Here is a 25,614-nt window from a genome sequence, read left to right on the forward strand (position 1 = left end):
AAAGACTTTGGAGTTTTGGTGGAAAGGAAATGCATTTTTATGTATAGATATAAAACAATCCATAGTGGTATCCATAGTCACACTGTTTATTTACACAAAGTATAAATGAACTTGTTAGAACAGTAAATTACTGTTCTCTGCTGAATGGTTAGTGCCTGACAGAGCATATTAAAATAGGTCTGAAAAATAACATTTTGAGTGAATGAATTATTTAATGCCTCTATTTGCAATCCTTCCAAGAAACATCAATGGAATATTGATTCTTTTTTACCTCCTCTAACTTGTTCTCCTTGTTCCCAGGTCCCTCAGCCAGCATGGCTGTCTCTTTGCCACCCACCCTGGCACTCAGTCCTCCCCCTGATGAAATCCAGCACCCATACCTTAAATTTTCAGAGTGGAAATTTAAGCTCTTCAGGGTGAGATCTTTGGAAAAAGCACCTGAAGAAGCTCCAGTGGAAAAGAATGCTTCCTCTGAGGAGAAACTTTCTCTTCAGAAGTCTCTGACCGCCCCAGACAAGGCTGAAGGTCTGAAGCCGGCCCCGACTCAACCAGCTTTGAAACCCCAACCCAAATTCCTGAAGAAATCCCACGGTCATGGGAAAGCAAGAGACAAAGCAATCCACCAAGCCAACCTCCGACAACTCTGCCGCATCTGTGGGAATTCTTTCAAAGCCATTGGCCACAAGAGGAGATACCCGGTCCACGGGCCTGTGGATGGGAAGACCCAAGGCCTCTTGCGGAAGAAAGAAAAGAGAGTCACTTCCTGGCCAGACCTCATTGCCAAGGTTTTCCGAATTGATGTGAAAGCGGACATCGATTCTGTGCACCCCACCGAATTCTGCCACCACTGTTGGAGCCTCATGCACAGGAAGTTTCGCAGTGGCTCCTGGGAGGTGCACCTCCCCAGGAGTGCCACCAGGGAGTGGCGCCCACACACAACGTCTTGTGACATCTGCTGTGCTGCCCACCGGGGACTCAAGAGGAAGAGTCAGCAGCCCAATGCGCAGCTCAGCAAAAAGCTCAAAACTGTGATTGACAAGGCAAGGCAAGCCCGTCAGCGCAGGCGCAGAGCTCAGGCAGGGCTCCGCAGGAAGGAAGTCCTGAAGAAGATCTCCGACTGCAGCAAGGTGCATCTCAGTACCAAGCTCCTTGCCCTGGACTTCCCCGCACACTTCGTGAAATCCATCTCCTGCCAGATCTGCGAACACATTCTGACTGACCCAGTGGAGACCAGCTGCAAACATGTCTTTTGCAGGACCTGCATTCTCAGATGTCTCAAAGTCCTGGGCAGTTATTGCCCTTCTTGCAGCTACCCCTGCTTTGCCATGGACCTGGAGAGTCCAGCGAAGTCTTTCCTGAGTATCCTGAATTCCCTGCTGGTGAGGTGTCCCGCCAAAGAATGCAAGGAGGAGGTCAGCTTGCAAAAATATAATCACCACATCTCCAGCCACAAGGACTCGAAAGAGACTCTGGTGCATATCAATAAAGGAGGCCGGCCCCGCCAGCATCTCCTCTCCCTCACCCGGCGGGCTCAGAAGCACCGGCTCAGGGAGCTCAAGATGCAAGTCAAGGCTTTTGCCGACAAAGAGGAAGGGGGTGACGTGAAGTCCGTGTGCCTGACCCTGTTCCTGCTGGCCCTGCGGGCGAGGAATGAGCACCGACAGGCGGACGAGCTGGAGGCCCTGATGCAGGGCCGCGGCTCCGGTCTGCAGCCAGCCGTCTGCTTGGCCATCCGCGTCAACACCTTCCTCAGCTGCAGCCAGTACCACAAGATGTACCGGACGGTGAAAGCCATCACGGGCAGGCAGATTTTCCAGCCCCTGCACGCCCTGCGGAGCGCCGAGAAGGTCCTGCTGCCGGGGTACCACGCCTTCGAGTGGCAGCCCCCGCTGAAGAACGTCTCCTCCAGCACGGACGTGGGCATCATCGACGGCCTGTCGGGCCTGGCCTCGTCCGTGGACGAGTACCCGGTGGACACCATCGCCAAGCGCTTCCGCTACGACGCGGCCCTGGTGTCGGCCCTGATGGACATGGAGGAGGACATCCTGGACGGCCTGAGAGCCCAGGACGTGGAGGACTACCTGGACGGCCCCTTCACCGTGGTGGTGAAGGAGTCGTGCGACGGCATGGGCGACGTGAGCGAGAAGCACGGCAGCGGCCCGGCCGTGCCCGAGAAGGCCGTCCGCTTCTCCTTCACCATCATGCGCATCACGGTGGCGCGCGGCGGCGGCGGCGGCGAGGTGACGGTGTTCGAGGAGGCCAAGCCCAACTCGGAGCTGTGCTGCAAGCCCCTGTGCCTCATGCTGGCCGACGAGTCGGACCACGAGACGCTGACGGCCATCCTGAGCCCGCTCATCGCCGAGCGCGAGGCCATGAAGGGCAGCCAGCTGCGGCTGGAGCTGGGCGGGCTGCCGCGCGCCTTCCGCTTCCGCTTCCGGGGCACGGGCTACGACGAGAAGCTGGTGCGCGAGGTGGAGGGCCTGGAGGCGTCGGGCTCCGTGTACATCTGCACGCTGTGCGACGCCACGCGCCTGGAGGCCTCGCAGAACCTGGTCTTCCACTCCATCACGCGGAGCCACGGCGAGAACCTGCAGCGCTACGAGCTGTGGCGCTCCAACCCCTACCACGAGTCGGCCGAGGAGCTGCGCGACCGCGTCAAGGGCGTGTCGGCCAAGCCCTTCATCGAGACCGTGCCGTCCATCGACGCGCTCCACTGCGACATCGGCAACGCGGCCGAGTTCTACAAGCTCTTCCAGCTGGAGATCGGGGAGGCGTACCGGCAGCCGCACGCCGGCAAGGAGGAGCGCAAGCGCTGGCAGGCCACGCTGGACAAGCACCTGCGCAAGAGGATGAACCTGAAGCCCATCATGCGCATGAACGGCAACTTCGCCCGCAAGCTCATGACGCGCGAGACGGTGGAGGCCGTCTGCGAGCTGGTCCCCTGCCCCGAGCGGCACGAGGCCCTGCGGGAGCTCATGGACCTCTACCTGAAGATGAAACCCGTGTGGCGCTCCTCCTGCCCCGCGCAGGAGTGCCCCGACGCCCTCTGCCAGTACAGCTTCAACTCGCAGCGCTTCGCCGAGCTCCTCTCCACCAAGTTCAAGTACCGCTACGAGGGCAAGATCACCAATTATTTCCACAAGACGCTGGCCCACGTGCCGGAGATCATCGAGAGAGACGGCTCCATCGGGGCCTGGGCCAGCGAGGGCAACGAGTCCGGCAACAAGCTGTTCAGGCGCTTCCGCAAGATGAACGCCCGGCAGTCGAAGTGCTACGAGATGGAGGACGTGCTCAAGCACCACTGGCTGTACACCTCCAAATACCTGCAGAAGTTTATGAATGCGCACAAGGCGTTAAAGAAAACGGGGTTTCTCATGAACTCGCAGGCGAGCGACAGGGACCCGTTAGGCTTAGAGGACTCTCTGGACCTGCAGGATTCAATGGAGTTTTAAGAAAGACAGCCACTTTCGAGTTGGTTTTGTTAAAGAGGTTATTTTTATTTTTTTGTGGGAGGCGAAGGGAGTGCATTGAAGCCTTCTCAGAGCGCCCTTGTTATGCCTGCGTAAGGGGCTTTGCCACCCCAGCCGTGGTAGGTGGGAGAGGCCACAGATGCAGAAACCTGGTCAGGAATGGGTAACTGAGGAGCCGGTGGCTTTAGCCGTTTCAGGAGTTGAGGAAAGCAACGGGAGAAATCAGTTATTTGGGAGCTCAATAACTCAGATCAGGAGCGAGCTGCAGGGGAGCAGAGAGATGAACAAAGGAACGTGTGAGTGACCGAGGGCGTCGAAATCAAAGAACCAGCAGTGCAGCCAGGAAAGGGAATTGGTCTTGCGGTTTGCATTGTTTCCCCTCAATTTATTTGAGTTTGTATTGAGATAGAAGCGTTGTCTGTTTCATATTTTAGAAAAGGTTCTTTATTTTATAAGTTACGTTGGCTTAGAAGATTCAAAAGAGCTTTTTTTTTTTCAGATTTCTCTATTAATAGTATCTTACATTTGTACGGGACAATGACCTCTACCAAGTGTTTTCAATGCATTTTCTCATTTGGTACATTTGTGCAGAAATACCCTACATCCAGAAAGTTTTTGGAAATTCCGCCCTTTTTTTTTGCGGGTTTAAATGAAGGCTTTGTTGTAACTTTTTAAGTGTAGGAGGTCATTTATTGCTGTGGATTTTTCAAATAATGAGATGAGAATACAATGGTAAGCTTGAGTTAGTTATTCTGATAATATTGTTGACTTACCTATTAGTAGCCAAGTATGATTTTTGTTTTTACTTTTTGCAGGGAAGGGTCATGCCTAGTGCTGCTGAGTGTGGTGGAGGGGTTTGGGGCCATTTTCCGAGATGCTCAGTCAGGCTGTGTAGGTCAGGGCATAGACCCGGCAATGACATGCTTGGGGCTCACCAAGGCCACAGTAGCAGTGATGGGGTGGGGTGGGGTGGTGCTGGGAATTGAACCAAGGCCTCACATATACCAGGCATGTGCTTGACCAATTGAGATATCTATTTGGCCCTTTTTTTGCTTTTTAATTTTAATTAATTTATGGAGTTCAAATACTTTCCCATATACTTTAAAGCCAGGAGATTTTTATACTCTGGGTTTACTCACTAAGGTAAAATAGATTTATTGTCTTGCTGAAAGTTTCTGTCAGGTTTCCCCCACAACTAACTTGGGTCAATTGCACTAAATCTGGGTCTCATGGAATCCTTCCCTCTTCAATATATTGTTCTTTCTACTATGATCGATTTCCTTATTATGTGGTCAGATTCTTGTAGCAGGATGTCTTTGTATTTTTCCACCTGCTAAGTTTAGTTCAAGACAGGGAAGAGTTGACATTTATAGGGCATTTGTTACCAATTTTGGAATTTCTTTTTTTTTTTTATTTTTTGCTCTTTGGGTCACACCCAGCAATGCACAGGGATTACTTCATGCACTCAGGAATTATCCCTGGTGGTGCTCAGGGGACCATATGGGATGCTGGGAATTGAACCTGGGTGGTTGCATGCCCCACCCACTGTGCTATCACTGCAGCCCCCAATTTTGGAATTTCTTTATTTTCATTTTGCATCATATTTCCTCACAGGAACTCTGTGGTTTAGGTGTTTTTATAATCTCCACTAAATGGAGAGTTAAATTATTTGCTCCAAATTATAGGAATATAATTACCTAATTTGGAATGTGAGCACAGGCTTTTTATCTCCAAATTACTTGTTATTTATATCACATCGAGCAAAAAAAAAAGTGAAAAAAAAAACATCAAACCACAACTTATCTTTAAAAAGATCATTATGAGGAAACATGAGATTTGGATTCACAGCTAATAAATCTTATTTACGATCTTGAGATTACAGCTCCTGGGGGATGCAATGAGTTGGGTTTTGTCTTTGGTGTGCTGTGAATATTTCTTAGAGAAGAAAATAATGCTAAGGTTCCCCAAGTCCTCTTCCTCCCCCACCCCACACCCCCCACACCTTTGGTGGTTCCAATGATTTGGAACTTACTGTATGTAACCTTGGGAATTTGAAATTTGCCAAATGCTGGCAATTTAGAGGAAGCATGGGATTTTATATCTTAGTCGTAATGATATGTTACTCTTAATTAGTTTTTTCTTCTTTTGATTTTATTGGCCATAATTACCACTCTTTATACAAAGTATATCAAAGAACTTTGTAATTTAGTTGTCAAAAGTGCATCAGTGACATTATCTTAAATGGTATGCATTTGGTGCTTTTCGAGGGACTGAACCCAGTATTTTCCATAAGAAAATGCAGCAGTTTCTTTGCTTTATAAAGATATATATGTATATGTAGAGAATGTCAAAGACATTTTGTAATTTAATTGTCAATAACATATTACACATATTTTAATGTTACTTCTTGAAAATTTAGTTTTGCATTTTGTAAACAAATAGCCTTCAAAGTCACCTCTTTCCTTCATCCTGTTTAATCCTAACAAGCATGTCTCTGCACTAATACACAGTTAAATTCATGTAATCATCCTACTCCCTGAGGCATGCTGACATTGGTATGTAGATTTTTTTTTGTTTGTTTCTACTCTGTTACCTGATTGGTGCCACTGTAAGTACTCTCCAATATTTAATTCCCCTTTCCTAGAATTGCAGAAACTATTTTGAATGCATGTAACTAACAGCGTGATTTATAACACAACCTTCCCCATAATCCCTTAATCAGATCACATTTTGATAAACCCCAGGAACATCTGGCCTCAGGAATTTCAATATGTAGAAATACTGCCATTGGTTGTTTTTATGCTCATTGTTGAGACTGCAATATCCTAGACCCTGGTTTTATACTTAAGTTTTATTTTTGACAATGCCTATTGTAAATGCAATCATCTACTCCAGGGAAATTTAGCACATGGAAAGAAGATTTTTTTTTTCTTAAGTGTGGACGGGGACTTCAAAAGTACAGTGCATTTTTCTCCTGTGAAACCTGATTCTACAAGTTTTTTTGCCAACCCACTGAGGTACACTGCAGGGACCAGTGATAATGGTTAATGAAAATTGATGAATGGTTCGTGTGGGGTCAAAAAGCGCATTGGGATTAATAAACATGTACTGAGAAACAAGAGCAGGAGGAAAGTATGTCTTTTCTTTCCAGGTAAACTGGAATTTAGGTTTGCCTCAATTTATTTTCACAAAATATAGATGAAAATAAAAAAAATTTTGGATAAGAATGTGTATCTTGCTTTACATCAAACAATTCAAATTCCACACAGGTAGGAAGCAGGATTTGTAAGCAGCTGTGGTGGTTGGGAGAAATAAATCATCATTGTATGCAAGTAATTTTTGATTGTAGGATTTTAGGTGATTTCAGTTACTCTATGAGTGATGGTCTGTTCTTTCAGTCTTATGAGATTTTAAATAAAAGCAGATTTTTGTGCCAGTTTTATTTTTCTTCCATCAATAGTAATCAACATAAATATACCTCAGAATAAATTTTTGGTGACGTGTTTCTTTTTATGGAATTGCACTTCACTTTATTTTTCTACAAAGAATAATACACGTTGTTCAGTGACTTCAAAGAGCATTTTGTTATTGTTTTAGGGAATGTTTGAGTAATTTTTCTATTATTTCTTGTATGAAATATAATATTAAATGAAGTGTTTTAATACTTTTATGTTTAAATGTTTTTACTTTCTGTTAACATCATGGTCATTGTTAACAACTTTATGGCAAGTATCTGAAATAAAAGTTTAAGATTTGAAATACTGGCTAATTGTGATTTATATTCAAACCACTGCAGCATTTAAAAATAAAGTGGCATTTTTTTCTTAAGGAAATGCAACACAAATGGAGACCTTTGACACAGGGGGCAATAGCAGGATAATGATGCCAAGTGTAATTTATCCTGTTATAGAATGAGATGCTTCAAGTAAATCATATGTTTTCTAAAATTGCAGAGTTGGGAAATCATTGGTTTTCAATTCCGATGAGAATCTGATAAAGACGTGAAGTTGTTCCCTTTCACATTTGAATTTTTCCCTATTCATTATTTTTCTGTGAATATGTGGAATGGGGATAGTCTCAGGCTCAGAATTTTGGTTCAAGTGGTTGATGTGTCTAGGGCTACACAGATCACAGTAGAGTAGATATAGAGCCCAGGTTCTTTAGTCAAGTATTTTTCCTGATAGAAATGATAATAACAACAACAACAATAATAATAGTAGTAGTAGTAGTAACAACAACAACCACAAGAGCAACTACCTTGACCACTTTCTTTGTAGTAAGCATTTTGCATATAATTTTCATTTGATCCTTTTGAATTTGGTATTACTGATTTCTCCCTACTACATATAGGGTCACTGAAATTTATCTCAAGCAGAAAATAGCAAAACCACATGTTCACAATTTCCCCTCTGCTCTGTCTTCCTGTGCATGACTCAGTCATCTCATGAAATACGAAATTTCAGGCTTCTCAGGGCTGCCTTTATGGAGACTTCCCATTCCTTTCTAATCTGAATTAAAATTTGTAGTGGCTGCCTCAGAGCAACCACAACCACTTTTAAAATATTGAACTTTATATATATTTGTAGGTAAGCAGACTGTCTAAAGTTTCTTCTCCCCGGGCATCCTTCCCAACCCTGGCCCTTCCCATCCTTCATGAACTCACAGTCAAAGGATAAATTTTCACATTCCGTGGGCCCTTAGCCACCCTCTTCAGCACCAGCTACTTTTATTTTCTTTTGAAGAGTGCTAATCTTGCATTGTTCTATTTCTCTTGCCATCTCCCAGATTTATTGGAATGTAATTAACAAACACTATATTTAAAGTGTACAACCGAATGATTTGATAGATATATACATGTGGTATTTACCACCTAGGAGTTAATGAAGTCATCTGACACCTCAGATACTTTCCACTATGTATGTATGAGACCTTTAAAATCTACACTCAACATATTCCAAGTGTGTAACCCAGTGTTGTTTACTATAATCATCATGTTGTACATCAGAGCCTCAGAATGTGCTCATCTTAAAGTGAAAAATTTCTACCCCTTGATCAAGTTTAAATATTACTCCTCCTTTGAAGGATGTGGCATCTTCTTACCCCCTAAGAGCGAGCTACATTCTATATCTCTCCTGATATGTTTTATAATTCCTTCAGTTTATATTTAATAATTTATAGGATTCCTTTCAATGTGCTCTTGGCACTAGAAATAGAACAGGGAACAATACAGATGGTTTCTGCTTGCAAAGAGCTATGAGGGAGTAGATGTTAAATCAATAATAAACATAATAAGTAATTTCCTAATAAGGAAATTGTCCTAGGTATCATGAAGCAGAGCACTACATGCATTCAGAGCAGTTCATGCAAGTACAATAGGACCATGGGGTTTTCTTTCCTCATTTGGAGGGGGGAGTGTATAAAGAGGGGAAACCCTCTGTATCAGTGCTCAGAGGGCCTGAGGGTCATTCTTGGTGATATATTATCCTTCTGTATTAGCCTGATGGTGTAGTGCTAGGGCCTGGTGATGAGGCACTGCTCTAGATCAGCTGTGCTAGAGGTCACCGGAGCCTACTATGATGGTACTAAAGTGTGTGTGTGGCAGGGGTCAGGAAGCTGATAGGCATGCAGTGCTGGAACTGAACTCAAGACCGTAAGGCATACAAGTGGTATTGCTGGGTCAAATAGCTCAATTTCTAGTTTTTTGAGGCATATCCATATTGTTTTCCAAAACGGCTGTACCCCTCGGCATTTGTTGGGGAACAGTTATCCCCAAGGTGCCCAAGACACGTTGTGCACCAGGTCCGGGAAAAATCCCGGCTGTGGGATGAAGGAGCACAAGTGCACAGAGAAACCCTTCTGGGAGAAGTTGATTACAGCTCACTTTGTTGCCAAATACACACATTTTTATAGAGGGTTTTGGTTTACAGGAGGTCCAATCATATAGCGCGCAACACTATTAGCCTATCACCTTTCCCTTTCTGTTTTGCCCCTGGTCCAATGCCTTTCAAGGCTGTATGTTGCAGTTAGAATGACTTGCTTAAGAATTCTGCATACGTGATTATGGGATCGAGTAAGGCTCAAGGCCAGACACATGATGCAGGCACCCTGTTTTGCTAAGTTTGCCCAGCTATCCCCTCTTGCGTGGTTTCACTTCAGGGGTGTTTTCCAAGGTTGAGTTTTTCCTGCTCAATACCTGCTCATCACCCGGCTCCGCACGCATTCCTACCAGCAATGAATGAAGGTCCTTTTCTCCCCCACATTCGTAACAGCACTGGTTGTTTTTGTTCATTTGGATGCATACCAGTCTCTGTGGTGTGAGATGATATCTCATTGCTGTTTTGATTTGCATGTCCCTGATGATTAGTGATGTAGAGCATTTTTTCATATACCCGGGGGTCCAAGAACACATTTCAGAAACACCATCTGTACTTCTATGTTCATTGCAGCACTATTCACAATAGCCAGAATCTGGAGACAACCTGAGTGTCTGAGAACAGATGACTGGATAATGAACTATGGTATATCTACATAATGGACTACTACAGAGCTGTTAGGAAAAATGAGGTCATGAAATTTGCCTAAAAATGGATGGAATTGGAGAGCATCAAGTATCATGCTCAGTGAAATGAGTCAGAAGGAGATGAACAGACATAGAATGACCACATTAATTTGTAGGATATAAAAAAATAGTATGAATCTAATGTCCAAGGCCAGGGAAAATGGTCCAGAAGGACTGGTCAATAGTTGGAAATTACCACAAGGGTGTTGGGTGTAGAGGGTAGTTAAGACAGTGGAAGGTACATTATGTCAACATTAGTTGGAAATAATCACTATGAACAAGAACTGAGTGCTGATGCCACAGAGATGCCTCTGGACCCCAAAGTCACCATCCAGTTTAAAAAATGTAATTAACTGCAGCTGTATCACTGTGTTTAAAATTTTAGTATTCCTGGAGTGCACACCTGCATGATATTTCATACACTATACCACTTATGTACCAAGACAAAGGCTTGATGGCTTCAGGGTAAACTACAACAATCTTTACACACTTTCCTCTATGGAAACATTTGGGGATAATTTTAGCAGATTATTCATAACAAAGAGTACAAAATAAATGATTTAGGTCCTGCTTTGGGGGCAGGCTTTGGGGGTCGGGGTGGAAACATATGAAATATGGTGGTGGAAAGGTGTAATGGTGGTGGAATTGGTGTTGGAATATTAAATGTAATAAATTATTGTGTATCACTGTATCTCTGTCATCTGGTTGCTCATTGATTTGCTCTAGTGGGCACCAGTAACGTCTTCATCATGTTGTTACTGTTTTTGGCATATTGAATACACCACGGGTAGCTTGCCAGACTTTGCCATGTGGGCAGGATACTCTCGGTAGCTTGCCGGGCTCTCTGAGAGGGGCAGAGGAATCAAACTCAGGTTGGTTGTATGCAAGGCAAACTCCCTATCTGCTGTACTATCTCTCCAGCCCTAAATTATTGTGAATTTTATAAAAATTAAAAAAAATTCAGACTTCTTCCAGACCCTGAATAAACGGTTTGAGGCTCTTCGTGTTCCTGGAGCGAGCAGACACCATTGGGCTACACTAGCATGTGACAGGGACAAATGGAAACATTACTGGTGCCTTCTCGAGCAAATCGATGAGCAACGGGATGACAAGTGATACAAGCGAAGTGAAAATAAAATTAAAAAAAGAACTGAATGTTGAAAGTGGGTAAAGGGATATACATGATAACCTTTCAGCATCTGTATTGCAAACCATAAAGCATTCACCAATATCTTTCCCATGCCAAAATCAAAGAAGAAAAATAAAAAAAAAAGACTGTAGACTAATGCCCTAGTCCTTTGGGCTCTCTCTTCAACCTGATTATGGAGTTTGAACTGGAGAATCGGATAGTAGGTTGTACAGGGTGGTAAAATACTTGCCTTGAGTGAAGCCAGTCATGGTTTAAACTCTGACACCCTGTAGGTTCTTACATACTTTTGGGTATGGCCTCCTGCACTGCTCAGTGTGATTCCTGAGAGGCACCTCCAGGCCTCCTGAGCATCATTTGGGAGCCATCCCCTGCCAAGATAACTCAGGAAATCTGGGTATCTAGGAGGAAAGAAACTTTAAGCCAAAAATGGCAGAACGAGGATGAGGGAAGATGAGGAGGTGATAGAGCTAAACAGCCTTTGGGAAGCCTTGTGGAGGGAGAACTATGTGAAGGGAGGTCAGAGTGACAGGAGCAGATGGGCCCAAGGTGAGGAAGGGGTTGCATAATGGAGAATTGGGCAGACCATCCTGGGATAGGTCTTGGTGAAATGGGTGAAGACTTGATCCTGGAGATGACCAAAGAGTTGGAGGCTGGACCTGATGAGTACCTGCTGGGCAAGGATGAGTACCTGTGAATAGCTATTGTCAGGAACGAGGTGTGCAGGAATTGCACAAGATTGAGAAGTGTTGCGTGTAAGCTTTTAAACAGAGGAGTAGTAACTTGAAGCACTTTAGACATATAGGCTGGTTATATAATGCCTGCCCATTTCGTCGTGGTTTTTGTCCAGATCAGATTCCCCCATTTATCCCGGGTAGGAGAAGGGAGATTCTGCAATAACCCCACCTGGGTCACTTTCTCTTACCACAGTCACCCTGTATTTGACTGACAGTATTTTCTTCTTTTCCCTTTTTTGATAACAGTGGTTTGTCCTTTCTGCCTTGCCACAGGGAGCTTAGGCTTATTGGGTTACTCCCATTACAGAGCTCCCATTCCTCTGTGTTTACTTGTATACAACCTCTTTCTTTGTGCTCTGTTTCCCCAACCTGCCAATTAAGTTTTTCTCCTAATCAGTCTCTGTAGCTTGCTGGGCTCTCCAAGAGGTATGTGTATATCTGTTACTATATTTGGGATATGGATACACCATATGGAGCTTGACAGGCTCTCTCAAGTGGGCAATAGACTCTTGGTAGCTTGTCAAGATCTCCAAGAGGGAGAACTAGGCTATTAGAGCTTGGTTTCTGGGAGCTTGGTTTTATATTCTCTGGATGTTGGCTGTTGATAGGATTACACAGAGCTGGGATGGTTTCTGGGTGTGACTGCCTAGTTAGTGTAAAATGGGGTATCTGGGTGGAAGAGGCCCAGTCCCGATCCGAGCAGCCTTGGAGATCTTGGGCCTGGGTCCCTCACAAGCTTTCTTTGCCAGGTCCCCCATGCGTGAGTCTTGTTCGAATGAATATATACTGTATATTTGCTCTTCTCCACAGGCTCCCTCTCTCTTTGTGTGTATATTTATTCCCTCAGATAACCTTTAGGCTTGAGTTACTCCATATGACTTCTCTGTTCACTAGGTCTAACAGGCTACTATTCTTTCAGTCCCTCAGATGTGACAAGCTCTATCTCACTACAGGTTTATTTCTTTTTCTTTCTGTACTTTTTGCTCATCTAGTACACTGATTCATTCTTACCTGTGGTTGAATATTGTTCTTTGAAGTGGTCATTTTGGAAAGCCATTGAACATTGCTCTTGTGTTAGCAGTTGTGGGGCTTATATTTATCTTTTGAAGTTATTAGGAGTTATACCAGAAAACCCATTTTGTTACTAGTGCCCAGATCTTATTTTTGACTTAAGGCACTAATGTAAATCTGCATGTTAAATGTTATTTATGTTTTCAGAAAATGAAAAACTCTTGAACTTGACAAGGGACAGTTCAACTCTGATTGCTATCACGGGTTATGAACAGATAAAAAGGAGATTAAGAGCCAGGGAGAAAATATAGGAGTTAAGGTACTTGCCTTGTAGTTGCCAACCCTGCTTCAGTACCTTGAACTACAAGGTTTAATGAGCATCATAGATGTCATTGTGTATAGTCCTTGAGGTCTCCAAGAAGCACAGGTTATGGCTTTAGAGGTCTTGCTGAGGTATCCTGGATAGTTCCTGGCACCTTAGAGCTGGAGCAGGACAGCAGTTTCAGGCCCTTATAGTGAATTGCTAGCCTGGTCAGTGAGAATTTTTGAGTGGGTCATGACCTCCTGAGCACTGCTTGGAGACTCCCACACCATTGCAACATACACAAAAACAACAGGATCTCAAGTATATTAATCATTAGTAAATTTGATAGTGTAATTTCTCCTTAGATTAATATGACTGTTAATAACTGGAATAAATCAATTTAAACAAAATACATTTAAAATATTTTATTGGTTTCATGTAGGGGGTAGAAACAACAAAAATGCAAATAACACAGCCAATTATTCACAGGAATAGACAATGTTACATAACTGAAACAAAGTAAACAGGATTTAATTTATTCAGGTCCCTATTAGTATCTGAGACTTGGAACTGTTAGCAGAAGAACTTGTGTATGTGATGCTGAGGATCTGAACCAGGGTCACAGCTGAGACAGTCCATGCAAGGCATGTGCCTTGATGCCTGCAATCTCTATCTCTGTTCCCCTGGCACAAGATTCCATCTCTGATGTGGTTCTACTTCCCTAACACTAGGCAATAGTACCTTACACATTGTGGGCTCTCAGTGAAGACTGATCGTTGTTGAGGCTAGCTTAAGCTTAGGGTAGGTGAAGTGCTTTTCCAGAAAAAATACTTTTAAGAAGAACAATATTTGTTCTAAGGCCATCTAATTATCAATTTATATATTGAAGCTGCCAAATGAATAATCCTTTTACATTTTCATACTAGCATGTATCTAATTAGACTTTAGTAAGCATGTTCACACTTCTCCTTGGCAGCAAGTGTAGACAATACACACATGCACACTTCCTTTCCCTCCATTTTCCATCCTCCTGTTAACTTTATGGAATTCTTTAACGTTTTATAATTTGGGAAAATAATCTTGGCATACTCCCATTCATCTCCCCCTTCTGAATGCTCAGTGATAATAGACTTGTTCCCATTAAATTTCATAGAAAATCAGCTCAGGTGACTGACTTTAGATTATTCTTTGTGCTCCATACCTGATGGAGAGTTCTTTTAGGAAAAAGCATGCAGATTACCAATACAATGTAACAGACATGTTATAGAATCCTCTTTCTTCATTCACATCAATAATGTCTATCTTATCTCTGTCTAGAAGGAACTTTCCATGGTCACAGAAATATTCAAGGCACCAACTGAAAGCTCTAGTGTGGAATACAGATCTCCTCAATTTTATTTTTTAAACAACAATAAAATTGTTAGATTGTATGAAATAACTTACTCATTTCCTTTGGGGCTTGGATTTTCTACTGATTTAATTTCATATTAATTATTCCATAGATTATTCCCTAACAAAAAGTATACCTTTGTGATTACTATTACTTCTTTAATTTTTTTATTAAGGTAGCTTGATTTACAAAGTTATTTATAATTGAGTTTCAGGCATACGATGTTCTAACACCAATTTCATAACTACTGTTCACTTCTTTACAAAGTTATTTATAATTGAGTTTCAGGCATGCGATGTTCAAACACCAATTCCATAACCACTGTTCACTTCCTTTCATTAATGTCCCCAGTTTCCCTCTAACCTGGCAGGTTGCCTTTATGACAGGGGTTTAAAAAATTTAGGCACTGTGGTTTACAAAAATATTACTGATAGTTTTTTAATGCACAACGCATTTCAGATTGCCATCACTGCTGTGTATAAGATTCCTTGCATAAAATGTTCAGATCAGAAATTCTCATTTAAAAGACCTTGAGTGAAATATTTCAAGTATTTAGCAAGGTCTTAGAAGTGTTTTTTCATGGCACCTTATTTATATTTATGCATGTGTGTGTAAATGAAAACAGTATTTTAATAAACAAAAACATGAATATATCTTTCTGATGTCTTAAGATCGGTTGAAATTCTGATGCATCAAATTTGAAAGTGTTTTGCAAAATTAATCAAACAGCCTTCTAAGGAAGGATTTTTTGGCAGGAGTAAAGATTTTCCCAGAACCTTTTTTGTGGAGGGATTTCAGTGGAGGCTTTTTCAAAGGTAGTACTCTTTTGGGGGTTTGCAATGCTCTTGCTATTTCCACATGCTCATTGCAGTAATACTTGTTGCTTCCTTCTGACAGGTTGATGAGTGTGCGTTCTGCCAGATCCATACACTGGGCATGGACCCAGTGTCCATCTCCATGGGAACAGTAGATCATGGCGGGTTTGTTGAGCTCAGTTGAATAAAATGGTACCCAGGTGTTAATGTCCACATCACAAGTAGAGCAGCAGGTAATCCAGTAGCCTGTCTCTGACTCATCTTCCTCATCATCTTCATTATAGGCATCAAATTCATCATCACCGTCAAAACTATAGGCTTCTGCACTAAAACAAAATTCTTCAGAATCTTCAAAGGGAGTGGAGTCGCCTGGGTCTTCTGTTGATGTCTGACTATTTGTGAGTGCCTTTTGTTCCTCATTCACATCATCCTCAGCACATTTCAACATATAGAAATAGTAAGCATCTGAAACTGCCTGTTTATTATCTCCTGGAATGCCAAAGAAAACAGTTCCATTTCCCATGTTGCTTCCAAACCATATTTTGCTGTGCTTAATATCCGGGGTCCAGTCTGGAGTCTCCATTTCATTAATTTCTATCTTGTTATCCTCTAAAGACACGATGTTGCAAACCATTCTTTTTTGATTTTCAAGTTGATAACCACCAACAATAATAAATTCATCATTGCTTGTTTGAGTCAGTATTGCACTGGAAACTGAGATTCCTCCTGGCAAGACTGTGCAATTCACAGCTGGGCTACCCAGGGGCAGATCAACCTTTATTCTGTATAGGCTGGCTGGGCGAATGTTATTGGAAAGTGAATGTCCTCCTAAAATATAAACGGTATCTTTTCTGGCAATTGAGACATGAAAAGACAGACCATCTTGAAGTTCTGGAAGAATGTATGATGTAGAACATCCAAATTCAAAATCCACCAAGAAAACATGGGGTGGGCAGTCTGCTACAGTATTCCATTTTTCTGTGATTCTTTGGGCAGAAGGCATGTACGAGCGTCCTCCAAAGAGAACACCCATAGTTTTTCCTCGACTATATACCATATCAATGGAATGACCATATCTGGCTTCAGGAATATCTCCCACTAAGTCTTTCTCTGTGCAGCGAAAAGTAACTTTTTTGTTGTTCTTGCAAACAACAGATATGGTATATATTTTATCTGAAAGCTCATTGTTTGGTGTTTTCCCTCCATGAATGATGTATTCGTGTTTTTCGGACTCCAGGTTGCCTTTGAATAGACAAATGGCTGGGTAGCGAAGAGGAGGTAGGTAGCAGGAATCCTTGGAGAAAAACGCAGGCTTCAGCTTTAGATTGTTATGCTTTACATCAAAATGGAACACTCCAGTGGGGCAGGATCTCTTGGGCCAACCTTTTTGACCAAAGAAAAAAACTTGCCCATCAAAATTCATCAGTGAGAAGCCCGGTTGAATTAAGGCCATGCTATTACTTACTGTTACCATCTGCAGGGACATGGTTTCTGGTGTGGTTAGATCTTTTATCTGAAAATATTCAAGAAAAAAAGCCATTTAGACTATTTCTTTTCTTTTCTTTTTCTTTTCTTTTTTTTGCTTTTTGGGTCACACCTGGCAATGCACAGGGGTTACTCCTGGCTCATGCACTCAGGAATTACTCCTGGCGGTGCTCAGGGGACCATATGGGATGCTGGGAATCGAACCCGGGTCGGCCGCGTGCAAGGCAAACGCCCTACCCGCTGTGCTATTGCTCCAGCCCCCTTTTTTCTTTTTTTTAAATGACTGTGAGATACACAATACAAAGTTGCTCATGGTTCCAACACTCTCCCCTTCAAATTTCCCACCATTGTAGTCTACTTCTTCATATAAATCACTATGCTGAGATTCCTTCTCATGTAAAAAACATTACGGAAAAATAGGTTCTCCCACAAGCTTAATACAGGGACAGAATTAGCGAAATACAGGAACAGAATTATCAAAATACAGGTAGCCGGGAAACGAAAGAGCCACAGAACCTTTCTACCTAATTACAATCTAAGCAGCTGGGTCATGTTTTAGAAACGGACTGCCTGCCCGTAGATTTCTGGGAAGTGTAGTCCGTTTTTCTTAACAGTTCACTACTTATTAGCAGAAAGAACTACACTTCCCAGAAAGCTGTTTCCCTTGGGTACGTCTTGGCTCCAGTAGTTTATTATTCCGGAAAAGGAGATTCCACCCCCCCTCCCCCCCCCCCAGGATGTCTCAGTCTAGGATACTCAAAGTGCGAAGTGACTGGATGGGAGCCAAGGCGGAAAAGTGGGGAATGGGAGGTGAGAGTGACCGCAGACCCCACATCCGGGTTCCGGGAGGGAAGCAGCACCTGGAGGTGCGCCTGGGTGGCCGGCGCCTTCCCTGGAGACACTTAACTAGTGACCCAGTAGGAAAAGTGGCGTTGCCTGGAAACAGCGGCCGGAAGGGACGCCGGCGCTTGCACTCTGAGCATCCTTCAGTTACCCGGGGGTGGATGGGGCGGCGGTTGCTGGGGTATAGGTGGGGTGCGTTAAAGGGGGCATCAGTTTTACAAAAAACGGCGACAAAATCGTAAGCTGTTTCCGAATACCTTAAATGTAGGGGAGAAACAGCTCGATAATACCGCTTACCACTCTTGCAAGTGCTCTTGTCCATGTGTTTAGGGTTCTTTAGGTAAGCAGAGGTTTCTAAACACCTTTCCCTGCCTCCTTTTATCTCTCCCTCTTCCCTTTCCCACCTTGTTCGCCCTCTTTCTGCGGAAATAATCACTGGCTACAATTTCAGATGCCTCTTTTAGCCCTATGCACTTAGAAGAATTCTTTAGTAGTGTAAGAAGCAGGTACTAAGCAGAGAGGCGCGACATTTATTTAAGATTTAATATTTGTTTTATGTATTTTAAACCAGAGATGTCAGGTGTTGTCAGCTTGATGCTTTATTTTGTTTTTTTTATTCGTACTTACCTTAGATAAAAGGAGCCTTGATGAGAAATAGACTCCCTGTTTGCAGAGTGATGTCCTAGCACCGGAGGCTAAAGAAAAAAAAAAACAAAACAAATCACAAATTTCTGGACTGTTACAACAGTAAAGTGTTAATATTTAACACAGCTTAAGTATAAACGGTGTAGACATTAAGTATAGAGCCTGGTTAAGAGGACTGTGAATCTGAAGGCTGGCTGGCTGTGCTCATGTCCATACGAGGTTCTGTCTGTGTTCTTATTTTCTCATCAGTAATAAGAGCTCATTTTTCCTATCTCACAGGTGGATGAAAGTTACAAGTAGTGAGTTCATACACATAAGCCTCTTAGAGCATGGCTTCTACATACTTGTGGGATAGTTCTTATGATTATGCTCAAGTAATATAATAGCAATTAATATTAGTATTAATTAGTATTAATAATATTACTGTTATACCAATAGTAAAAGTACCAGGCACAGCAGATGCTATTTATCATGTTGCAGATGGTTAGAATGGCTTTAGGATCTCTGAATCTGCTTAGTGGGTACAGATGGATGACTTTTTTTCAACCAGTGAGAATTTGATAAGCATATGCCATGCAGGTGTTGGTGCTGGGATCTGTCTGAATAGCAGGACATATTCCTCTAATCCCTCATTAAGTATGCCGACTCTGTACTTGGATTGTCTAAGTCTAAAATCAAATTATTTTATTAACTTTTCTTAGCTGGAAATGGTAATAATAATACTCTTGTATTCTTCATTGGGATGTTTGAGAAATGAGGTGGTCAATCAAATAGTACAGTGCCTGGCATATAATAAGTATTCAATAAATGTTAGCTGATACCTAATTAATTTTTATTCTCCCTGTGGAAGTTCCTTGAACCATTTAGAATCTATGGTTACTTTAATGAGATGTTGGTGGGGTGCAGTGCCTTGAAGCACTCCTCTAGGTCAGAAGTTAATGGTGAATATTTTCTTATTATCTTTCATTTACTTGAGAGATTTTTCAAGGTGTGCTATTTTAATGAGTATTCTGTGGGATATTAAACTAAGTGATGGAACAGTGAATGAGGAAGGTTCCTACTAATGTTATGAAAGTACATCTCTCCTCCTGACCTTGGTGGCTTACAGGATCAGTAATTTGTCCTGCTTATGAAGTATAGAGACAAGGGTTTCTTTTATTTTTGGCCTATCCAAGGATACATAAGGGAAGGCATCTGTGCAGGTAAGAAAATGTTCTCCTGTGGTAGTGAAAGAAAACATTGGCCCTTCATTCAGTCAATAGGCAGTTACACTCAACATGATGTGTGATGTTTGTCAGAGAGTTGCCTTCTTTTGGGTGGAGGAAGTGAGAAGTCAAACTTGCTTTTTAAATTCCTGGGAGGACTGCTACTGGAATATAAAGGGAGGCATAACCCAAGGGATAAACATACACCTAGGTAATATTCCCCCTCCAACCTCCTAGGGCCACACCTGATGATGCTCAGGGGACCATATGGGATGCCAAGGATTGAACCCAGGTCAGTTGCATGCAAGACAAATACTCTGCCCACTGTACTAAATTCGAAAACTAAAAAAACTAAAAAAAGCCCTCATTAGTAGCTTTTGGCTTATTATTTTATGGTTCTTCATTTTAAGGTTGCCAGAGGGGTTTGGCCTTTTTTGTTAGTGAACATATGATGACTGTAGGTTAAACAGAAACATTTTCCTGGGCAAGACATAAAGAGTATTACCATTTTTGTAGTTTCATCCATAAAGATTTCTGGTTTCTTGGCCAGGGTTCTCCAGATGATACCCTGCTATTAGCTCACATCATAATTTTGAAGCCCGAAAGATGGTGCTAATGTTTATTACTATTAAGATGAATTAGGTCTTCTCATAATACAGTGCAGCCACTCAATTTTTGCATTATTCACTTTAAAGCACAACTGATTTATATATTTGAAGAATAATCAGACCATTAGATCATTTCCCCATTACTTCCCATATCTCTTTAAGTTTTTGAGATATTTGCTTGAGTAGCTTAAATATGTTTCTACTGATTTAAACTATGACATATCTTCCGTGGCTTTAATATGAGTATATTAAATCATTTGTTTTTTTAAAAATAGTTTTAAAAAGCTTATACTAGAACTAAAATAATGCAGTCAACTGTTTTTCTTTAAATAGGCTAGATAAAAACAGGTAGATTTTGAAAAAGGCGATACTTCTTCAATTGAAGGAAGTTTCAAAGTCAGCACATAAAAGATTCTTTTAAAAAGACAGATATATCGGGCCAGCAGTTATACAATTTTCCCAGCCCCATGCTAACAGCCTGCAGTAAGGAGATTTTCATTTATTCCCTGTGAAGCCGGGCCACAGCTGAGACTCAAAAGAGGACTAATGGTGTAAGGTCTGGGTTTGTACGTTCCTGTGTCTGAACTGACTTTTTTTCTTTCTTTCCAAAGAAAGTTACTGTACTCTAGACATTTCTTACTCATCAGTGTTGCCCATGTTTTCCTGACTGCTCCCCAAAAGCCCATATTCTCAGATTACTGCAGTCCGTGATTCCTTGAATTAATACTATCTTGCAAAGTCAGGTTGGAATGCTTATTTTTCTTACTGGCAGTGAAACCAGGAAATCAGGATTAGGTAGCCTTCCTGATTCTTATGCCAGCTCAGCATTTATGCAATTGAGATCAGTCCCTGGACACCGATGCTATGGGAATTAAATTTTTTTTGTTTGTTTTTGTTTTGGGTCACACCTGGCAATGCTCAGAGATTATTCCTAGCTCTGCACTTAGGAATTACTCCTGGCAGTGCCGGGGGACCATGTGGGATGCCAGGGATCGAACCCCGGTCGGCTGTATGCAAGGCAAAAGCCCTACCCACTCTATTATCGCTCCGGCCCAGGAATTAAATTTTTGCAGCAGCCCTGAGACCAAAAAGTCCCACAGGCTCCATATTCTCCATCAGCCCTTTCCCCACCTTGATACCCAGTCCCGGCTGTAATCACACATTGCTGGAGCAGGGAGGCCAGATTTACACACGTAAGCTTCTGTCTTTTAAAAGCTTTGTTAGAAATGAAAGGTATTGGACCTACCTGTAGGTCAGAGGGGCTGCTCACTCCCTCTCTGAATCTTTGCAGCTAACCCAGGTACTAAGTGTCAGCTTTTGCAAGGGAAAGAGTCACTGATTGACCAGTCTTATGGCAAGCAGAAGGCAGGAGGGAAAGAGTCTTTGTGTCTGCCTACAGATGTTCAGAGACAGGCATCTAGTGGGAGTAACCGACTGTAACCTCTTTTTTTTTTTCTCTTTTTCTTTAGATGGTTGAGGGAGATAGTCACCAGGGTGTGCCCTCGAGATTTAACTGTTTCCTTACTGGTGGGAAACGTAAAACACAACCCACTATTCTTCTGCGATGACACACACAAATTGTTGAAACCTGAATGATACTGTGATATTTTTATTGAAAACATTTTAGAAAAACAATACAGTGAATGCAACTATGGTTTCAGTAGATACTCTTGGGACTCTCATGGGAAATTGTTTTTCCTAAAGTAGGGATTACTGATACAAATGTCCATCATTTTGTCTGCAGATTGCTCTTCAGTGGTCCCATAAAGCAAGATATAGAAGGAAGTAATTTTAAGAGTCTCACTTCCAGCTTGTGTTAAGGGGTTGCTTGGTTATACTGTATCTGAAATGCTTTGGAAAATGGTCTTTGGCAACAAGGCCATCCACCCATCCATCCATCCATCTAATTTCCTCTGCCAGCTCTGACATTTTCTATATAAAGTGGCCACAGTCCTTAGCTGTTTCCCTGTCTCTGTAATGGGGTAAAGAAGATACTCATTGCAAAAGACTTGCGGAAATATTAATTGAATTGATAACTTTTAAAGTGCTGAGCCACAGAAGATATCCCCCTATTGTCTTCATGACACAAACTATGTTGGCAGACTTTCTTGTTCCTTCAAAGTTTCATAAGCTAAGGAAAGATAAAGCAAAGGATTAAGCACAGTTTTCAAGAGCTGACTTTATTTTAGATAGGTTTAATTTTCAGAGCAGCTTTTTTTTGTTTGTTATGTTTTGTTTTTGGGTCACACCCGGCAATGCACATGGGTTACTCCTGGCTCTGCCCTCAGTAATAACTCTTGGGGACCATATGGGATGCTGGGAATCGAACCCGGGTCGGCCGTGTGCAAGGCAAATGCCCTACCCGCTGTACTATCATTCCAGCCACACAGGTTTGTTCTTGGCTCATGCACTCAGGAATTACTCCTGGCAGTGCTCAGGGGACCATATGGCATGCTGGGAATCGAACCCAGGGTAGCTGCTTCCCAGGCAAATGCCCTACTCACTGTGCTATTGCTCCAGCCCCCTTCAGAGCAGTTTTAAGTTCATAGCAACACAAGTAGAAGCCTAGAGATTACCCAAATGCCTCACCCTTCCTTGCAACTCTTGCATACCTCCTCCATTATCAGCCTCCTTAACACATTCAATATAGTGATAAACTTACATTGACACATCATTATCACTCAAAGTCTATAGTTTACATAAAGACTTGCTGGTGGTGTACATTTTGTGGATTTGGTCAGATCCCTAGAATCCATACTTGTCATGTATCTGTCATTGTTGCAGCACACAAAATAATTTTATTAGCTTCCCCGCTCCCCCTCACCCTGCCTCGCCTCTTGCAAAGCCTGTGTTTTCACTTGAACACATTCTTCTTACTCTCTACTTTCATAGTTCTCTAAGGGAAGTTTCTTTAAATAAAAATTATTTTGCTTTTGGTGGCTGGAGGAATCAGTCGGGATGGGAGATGTGTGCCAAAAGTAGATAACGGACCAAACATGATGGCCTCTCAGTGTCTGTGTTGCAAGCCATAATGCCCCAAAGTAGAGAGAGAGTATGGGGAATATTGTCTGCCATGGAGGCAGGGGGAAGTATACTGGGGATATTGGTGGTGGGGAATGTGCACTGGTGGAGGGATGGGTGTTTGATCATTGTGTGATTGTAACCCAAACATGGAAGCTTTTAACTATCTCACAGTGATTCAATAAAATAAAATAAAAATTATTTTGCTTTACTGAAAACAACTCCAATGAAATAGTTTCACTGTCCTCACAGTACTCTTTACTACATATATTTGTATCTTGGATTGTTTCATTTTTATAGTTTCCACATTTTATATTTTCTAGAATGTCATATAGTTGGGATCAAATGTTATATAGCCTTTTCAGATTGGCTTCTTCTAGTAATGTGCATTTATGTTTCCTCTACTTTTTTTTTTTTTTTGCTTTTTGTGTCACACCCAGTGATGCACAGGGGTTACTCCTGGCTCTGCACTTGGGAATTACTCCTGGCAGTACTCCGGGGGGCCATATGGGATGCTGGGAATCGAACCCAAGTCAGCTGTGTGCAAGGCAAACACTCTGCCCGCTGTACTGTTCCTCCAGCCCCCCTCTACATGTTTTATAGCTTGATAGCTCATTTATTTTTGGTGCTGATAGTGTTCCATTGTATTGATGTGACCATAGTTATATTTATTTATATTCCTAATGAAACCTATCTTAGTTGATTTAGTCGTTTGGCAGCTGTAACTAAAGCTGCTATAAGCATTCTTTTTCAGTTTTCAATGTTAATATAAGTCTTAAACTCCTTGGGTAAGTATCAAGGTGCACAGTTTGTAAGTCATATGATAGTGCGTTGAATATTGAGGCAAACCACTAGACTATCTTTTTTTTTTTTTTTTTCATTTTTGGTCACACCGGCAATGCACAGGGGTTTCTCCTGGCTCTGCACTTGCACTCAGGAATTACTTCTGGTGGTTCTCAGGGGACCATATAGGATTCTGGGAATAGAACCTGGGTCCGCCGTGTGCAAGGCAAATGCCCTATTCACTGTGCTATCGCTCCAGCCCCCGACTAGACTATCTTTGATAGTGACTGTACCATTTTGTCATGCCAGTAGAATTGAGTGAGAGTTTCTGTTGCTTCACATTCTTGTCCTCATCAGTCTTCTGGATTTTGGCACTCTAATAGGGCATAATGTTATCTCATTTCAATTTGCATTTTCTTTTGTGACAATTGGTATGAAGTATTTGCATCTGTATATCTTCTTTGCTGAGGTTCCTGTTAAGGTCTTTATCCTTTTGCCCTGTTTTAAAAATTGTACACAACCATTCTTACTTTCTAAAATTACCATGAATTACATAAAGTTGATCATTCTTTATTACATGTGTCACTTGCATTATTTTTCCCAGTCTCTGTTTTCCCCCCATTCTCTTGTGTTTGTTCTTTATAGAGCATATATATGATATATACGTGCATATATATTTTTTGGTTTACCTTATCAGTTATTTTGTTGTGTTTGGATTGTCTTTAATAGTATAGGTAAAAACCATTTAGTGGTCTTTAGTAGTATAGGTAAAAATCATTGCTGTCCAGATTTCTTCTGTTATAAAAGTTTCATAGTTTGTGGTATGCATTTTATATATCTCTGACACATTTTGATCCAATTGTTTTGAAGGGTATACAAAATCTGTTTCCATTCTTTTCTTTTTCTTTTCTCTTTGGGTCACACCTGGTGATTCACAGGGGTTATTCCTGGCTTTGCACTCAGGAATTACTCCTGGTGGTGCTTGGGGAACCATATGGGATGCTGGGAATCGAACTTGGCTTGGCTGTGTACAAGGCAAACACCCTACCCGCTGTACTGTTGCTCCAGATCCCTCCATTCATTTTTTTTTTTTCCTTTTGCATGTGAGTGTACACTTGTTTTTGTACTATTTGCTAAAAAGGCTATCTTTATTTATTTATTTATTTTTGCTTTTTGGGTCACACCCGGCAATGCACAGGGGTCATTCCTGGCTCATGCACTCAGGAATTACCCCTGGCGGTGCTCAGGGGACCATATGGGATGCTGGGATTCGAACCTAGGTCAGCCGCGTGCAAGGCAAACGCCCTACCCGCTGTGCTATCACTCCAGCCCCAAAAGGCTATCTTTATTGACTTGTTAAGATAATATTAGTTTACACCACCTTGTATGTTTTAGGCACATAGTGTCATGCCTATGCAAAATATATGTTAACACACCACCACTACCACCACCACCACCACTGAAGTACCACTATCTCTCCATCATAGTTTGTTGGAGCCCTCACAGACTTTGCCCTTCGATTTTCTCTAGTACATTCAGCTCCGTTATCTGAATCTAGAGTTTGTTTTAATTTGATTTTGTCTGTTCATGT

At 42.2% G+C, this 25,614-nt stretch overlaps 3 protein-coding genes across 4 annotated transcripts in view; 2 read left to right on the forward strand and 1 right to left on the reverse strand.

Annotated features, from left to right (window-relative positions):
- Positions 1–314: 314 nt before the first annotated feature.
- Positions 315–3,452, forward strand: RAG1 (recombination activating 1). Its single transcript, XM_004607911.2, has one exon. The coding sequence runs from the start codon at positions 315–317 to the stop codon at positions 3,450–3,452; it is 3,138 nt and encodes a 1,045-aa protein (XP_004607968.1).
- An 11,883-nt stretch (positions 3,453–15,335) lies between these two features.
- Positions 15,336–16,919, reverse strand: RAG2 (recombination activating 2). Its single transcript, XM_004607912.2, has one exon. It carries the CDS (start codon positions 16,917–16,919, stop codon positions 15,336–15,338), a length of 1,584 nt encoding a protein of 527 aa, XP_004607969.1.
- Positions 16,920–17,637: 718 nt separating this feature from the next.
- IFTAP (intraflagellar transport associated protein) overlaps positions 17,638–25,614 on the forward strand; it is a 77,384-nt gene continuing 69,407 nt past the window's right edge. Inside the window, exon 1 of one of the 2 annotated variants that reach the window (XM_055143116.1) lies at positions 17,638–17,728. The gene's annotated coding sequence lies outside the window, so the exon portion shown is untranslated. The remainder of the gene's footprint in view (positions 17,729–25,614) is intronic. The other variant, XM_055143117.1, reaches the window with a different exon arrangement.

The sequence above is a fragment of the Sorex araneus genome, chromosome 6 (genome assembly GCF_027595985.1).
Source record: "Sorex araneus isolate mSorAra2 chromosome 6, mSorAra2.pri, whole genome shotgun sequence".
NCBI classification, from domain to species: Eukaryota; Metazoa; Chordata; class Mammalia; order Eulipotyphla; family Soricidae; genus Sorex; species Sorex araneus.

Bases quoted from the DNA above. Each gene is read 5' to 3' on its own strand.
- RAG1 (XM_004607911.2), top strand. From the start codon at position 315: ATGGCTGTCTCTTTGCCACCCACCCTGGCACTCAGTCCTCCCCCTGAT.
- RAG2 (XM_004607912.2), bottom strand. From the start codon at position 16,919: ATGTCCCTGCAGATGGTAACAGTAAGTAATAGCATGGCCTTAATTCAA.